General features: G+C 41.6%; 1 protein-coding gene and 1 non-coding gene across 2 annotated transcripts; both read right to left on the bottom strand.

Annotated features, from left to right (window-relative positions):
* Nucleotides 1–1,408: 1,408 nt before the first annotated feature.
* On the bottom strand, nt 1,409–3,706 carry rpl13 (ribosomal protein L13). The gene is made up of 6 exons (XM_048973126.1): nt 3,569–3,706; nt 2,790–2,907; nt 2,554–2,695; nt 2,051–2,224; nt 1,769–1,825; nt 1,409–1,611 (listed from the first exon to the last, which is right to left on the bottom strand). Exons 2-6 carry the CDS (start codon nt 2,891–2,893, stop codon nt 1,453–1,455), a joined length of 636 nt encoding a protein of 211 aa, XP_048829083.1. The 5' UTR covers nt 2,894–2,907; nt 3,569–3,706; the 3' UTR covers nt 1,409–1,452.
* Nucleotides 2,380–2,461, bottom strand: LOC125706926 (small nucleolar RNA MBII-202). Its single transcript, XR_007382104.1, has one exon. It is a non-coding gene; the product is annotated as a small nucleolar RNA MBII-202 (small nucleolar RNA).
* Nucleotides 3,707–5,025: the final 1,319 nt, after the last annotated feature.

Genomic DNA, 5,025 nt, shown 5'->3' with positions numbered 1-5,025 from the left:
CCATTAAGCGTCAGATCGTTTTCATAACCACTAGAATGAATGCACTTAGAAAGTACTATGAAGGACTGGAGTTAGCGATCAAAAAGCAATATTAAATAAGCATGACCACCATAACCAGCTCAGCACTTGAAATCCTTCCAGTGCCTTGATTCTGTCCCATTTCGTCTATGCAATGGTTAACATATATAGACACCCATCCTAAAGAATGCTGTACTGAATACCAAACTTGATTGCGGGAAATATTAGTAACATGATATTCTTGCTTTTTAAAAAGATGACCACAATACCAGATTATTCTGGAGGCAGTGTAGACACACAGAGGAAAGGTCACATCGCAGAACAGTCTGCTGCTTTCAGGATAAATCACATACTGAAAACCACACTCATTAGCACCACTCAAAATTGTTCTCTGGTGTTTCAGAATCCACTCATCTACATCTTATTGTAAATGGCATAGTGTAATTAGTATCTAATTAAAGGGAGCCAAAACAAAAAATTTAAAAAAACCTCTCCACCCAATGAATGGATTCAAAAACAGGACGCTTGACCATCAACATCAAGCTGAGCTTGTCATTCTTTCATAATCCGATCTCACAGCAGACAGCAAAAATAGACAGGTCCTTAAGAGGTGTAGGTTGGTGTTTACATAAGACTCCCACCGTCCTCCCATTGCCGCTGCCCACTGAGCAAAGCCCCAAATGCTTTAGTCCTCCTGCTGTGGGAGCAGCTGCATTTCAAATGCTATGAAGAGTGGTCTACTTGTCTGTTTATTTGCAGAAAGACAGGCGTATTTCCAGGCAAAATTATGCAACCACTTCATTGAATAAATCTCAGCCAAAGCTGATATTTTGCCATTTTTTTGCTTGAAAAAATATGAACGAGGGAGGGGGGGAAAAAATCAGAATACTAGACATGCTGGTTTTCAAGGCAGATGTCAGTCATGCTGCATATCCTTTACAACTCGATTCTTAAAACACTACAAGCAAAACACACAATAGTGTGTTAAATTACTCAGCGACCTTTCCTGCAACACACAAAAGGCTTAAACTACTTAACCTACCCTCTTCATTTAGGGACAGCCACCAATACCACTAATACTCAACTTCAAATGCACACAAATTTCTTTCACCCTAGACACCAGCTACTTAGGGAAACTACGCAGCAATCATCTTCCAGTGGAGCAAGAAATCTAGCTGGGTTCAAGCTCAGTTGGACCCAGGCCCAAAAAGGAAAACCAGTCCATGAATTACACTGGAAGTGCAAATGCACACAACCCTATGAGAAGATTAGCATGCACCGTTTCATGCATCAGGACTCAGACGAAGTTTTGATCATAATAAACCAACACCTGCAATTCACTGCTCCAAGAACGCAAACAGGTCAAACAGAAGGACATGAGACAGACAGCTTTAGATATTTTTTTTTATTCTGAAAAGTTCCACCTTAAGCATCTCACTTCTTCTTGTCCACGTCCTGCTCGGCAGCCTCCTTTGCTCTCTTTGCACGAATGCCAAAAAGACGTGCGTTGGCACGGGCCATGCGGAGGCTGGCAAATGCCTTAAAGTTCTTCTCGTCTTCTGAGATCACCCGGGCTTTCTCCTTCTTGTGCACCTGCAGAGGAAATGACTGATCAGCAGCTAATACACAAGAGAGACCATATTTGAAGGCGTACAGCCACCTACACTCGCTTAACCAAACATACTTAAGAGGTGTACATTTAAGCAGCATGTTCAGGAAAGAGGAAATGGCTCCAAATTATAATACATACACTCCTGATGGGCATGACAGGGCCAGTGAGCTGTGTAGCCATCTTGAGCTCTTCGGGCTGGAGAGAACACATAAGGTCAGAAAGTACTAAAAAGCACACACTTCCATAACATTTGTACAGACTTTAGCAATCTTGCCATTCTGGATTCAACAAACCTTAAGTCACATTAAAGGGAAATTTGGAAACTTTGCTCAGAAACAAAAACAATCTGAAAAGGAAAATATTCAAATGTTCACAAAAAAGTGAGTGCAGTGGAGGGCAATATCTGCAGATGAAACCTACAGAGCTATCTCCCTTCCTGGGAGCAGAGGCCTTCTTGGGGAAGAGGATGAGTTTGGAGCGATACTCCTTCAGCCTCTGGACGTTGACCTGCAGCGACTCTGTAGACTTGTTGCGGCGACGATGGTCCACAGCGATGCCGATGGTGCGCGCCACCTTCTTGTGAATGCCGGCGGCCTGGGGGAGCAGAAAATCACCAGTGATCAGGCATTGGGATGTGGAAGGCGAGAACCAGAGCCGCTAATGTGCTTCATGGTCTTCTAAGTATCAGGAGAGGTTTCAAGCATTCCATTATTAACCTCACAATTGTTTAGATGTTTGTAGGAACGACTGAAAATGTAACTGCAGTCATCAGAATAAGGGGTTCAGCATTATCATCAAAATGGTACAGAGATTCCGGAGAAAGTGTCATCATCTGACTGCCAAAATGCCCTTGACAACAGTAAGCACGAGCAACTGAACACTCCGGTTTAAGACAAAGCTACAAAGCTACTGGTTATTCTTACCTTGAGCTCCTCCAGAGTGAACCCCCGTCCAGCACGGACCTTGGTGTTATATCTGATGGTGGGACACCTGACAGCCGGGCGCAGGGGACCAGCAACAGGCCGAGGAGCGATACGGCGAGCCTTTGCCTGGCGGGCCTTTCGCCTGGAGACGTGTACAGCAAATTACTGGTTGAAAACTGTTCATTGATAGGGTGTGATAAGCAGCTCGCAACCACACGGGGTCATGAGGGGCATACCTGCGGATTTTCCTAGCAGGCTGGTTGAACCATGTGCGAACCCTTCTCTGCCAATCTTTGTGGAAATGGGGGTTCAAGATCATGCCATTTCGGCTGGGAGCCATGGCTACTTATTTCCCTGTTAAAAGTGTAAAAACAGTAAATCTGTGAAACTGCATACAAGATACAATCATCTGAAAAATCATCTTCAGTAACCAGTCCACGAAGAGTTCCCGAAATGGTTACCAGACGGTACAGCGACTAGGAAAGTAAAATCAGCACCACTAGTTCATAAGCTGATTAACCACTACATCACTCAGCTACCATACTTCAGCAATGGCAGATCAGTTTTTTTTTCTTCGCCTGAAGAATTTTGAGATGCCAAATGAATGCAACGTCTACCGTAGAAATGCCAAACTCACAGGCCACCCATTCTATGGTAAGTAAACGGCTGCCGGTTTATTCAACAAAAAGACAATAGTAATACGAAAATAAAGCTCCGTGTTCAAGACAATAATGTATATCCTCAAACTGCCGTTAAACAAGGCAGTTTCATACCAGCAGCAGAACGTTAGCGTCAGTAGAATGCGCACTACCAGTAATCATGGAAGGGAAAGCCATTCCAACACTGTAACCCTCGTAACACAGCTTTTTGATGGCAGATTTTCACAATATTGCACACATTCAACTTGTATCATAGTACTAATAATATCGAGACAGAAAAATATACAAAAGTGTTACTCGATTTTAAGGATTACGAAAGATTTTCGCCAAAACATAGCTACTCATTTTACACTCACCGTCCTCAAGAAATATGGCCGGGCGGAAAAAGAAAGAAACTTGCAGAGAATTATGGGTTATCAAAAGAATCAGCCAATGACAAGGGGCCTTCCCCCGACGACCCGGAAACACTAATTCGGCTTGTCTTATGTGCAGCCATGGTGACTGAGAAGTGAGCTTTTTATCTGGTGTCACGTTGGGTTTATTATTACTTTAGGATTCTGTGCTAACGATGTATATTCTGCAAATATAACGGGCATTTGTCTTTATTTAAATTAATCCATTCAAATACTCGTAATAAAAAGTTTTTAATGATTTAATACCTTTCGTATTAATATCAATCTATCTATCTGTCTATCTATCTATCTATCTATCTATCTATCATTAAGTCCTTTGCACTGAGTGATGTTCAGCATTTGTAATTATACCGATTCCTGAACTGCTACCAGCAAAATTCCCACGTCAGGGTTGCAAATGCCACTTGTCACCCCTGCCGGTCCTCCTATGACCTCCGACTCAGTTTGTTATCGTATTGTTAAAAATCTGATGTTGCCTTTTTTCTGTTCTTATACAGTCTACGTAATTCCCGGTGGCATCGCCAGCTAATAAGGGTGTCGACGGACATTTCCTCATCAACTCTCAAAAAAGGGGACTGAAAATCTCATTCCACTAGGTGCCGTTGCAGTGTACGATGACAGCTATATTTCAGCCTTTTTAGCGAAACAGACTGTGCTGCGTGATTCTACTAAACGCAAAGAAATACATTTCATTCGGTATATTTATAAATAATTATAGACATTTATTTATATATATGTATATAAGCATATAATTTATTTTCGATAACACCTGTAAGCAAACAGGCTCTTTGCTATTTTTTTTCTTACAAATTTAAATTTTAATATGAATTACACGATATAGGAATAAGGGTTTTGCTGAAAGTTAAAAGTTAAATTGGCATGGGGAGTCGTATATCTGCGTAAATAATCTTTGAATTTTTAGTATGTTCTTTGTCATCCTTTGCAAGAAGATCCTGACGTCCGGGATTCATTAATCATTTATGACCAGCATTTAAGCAGGACAGGGTAAAGGTTGAAGCCATGAATGTTAATTGAACATTTCACAAGGACTCTTATTTTTGGAAGTATACTTGGTGTGCATTATATTTCATTGTGGATTAAGTGAATCCTGGATTTTATCCTAAAGCAAGATAAGATTATAAATGTTTCAAATTTAGTTTTGTGTATTATGATTTTTCTAGGCCCACCATGAACCATTTTCAGCAAAATGCACCAAAATGAAGAGGAGCTGTACCATGCAGCTGTTCCTTGTTGCCCTACATGCACCATGGCCAGATCAGTCCTCACACATCTTTGGCCAAAGTGTAACCAATCGAATGAAGCCTATCTATTTCCTCCTGCAATCTGGCTTGAAATGACTTGACACCCTTGTCATGTGACACTCTGCCTCTTCCCTGACC

Source organism: Brienomyrus brachyistius, chromosome 13 (assembly GCF_023856365.1).
Source record: "Brienomyrus brachyistius isolate T26 chromosome 13, BBRACH_0.4, whole genome shotgun sequence".
NCBI classification, from domain to species: domain Eukaryota; kingdom Metazoa; phylum Chordata; class Actinopteri; order Osteoglossiformes; family Mormyridae; genus Brienomyrus; species Brienomyrus brachyistius.
This window is presented reverse-complemented; position numbering and strand designations above follow the sequence as displayed.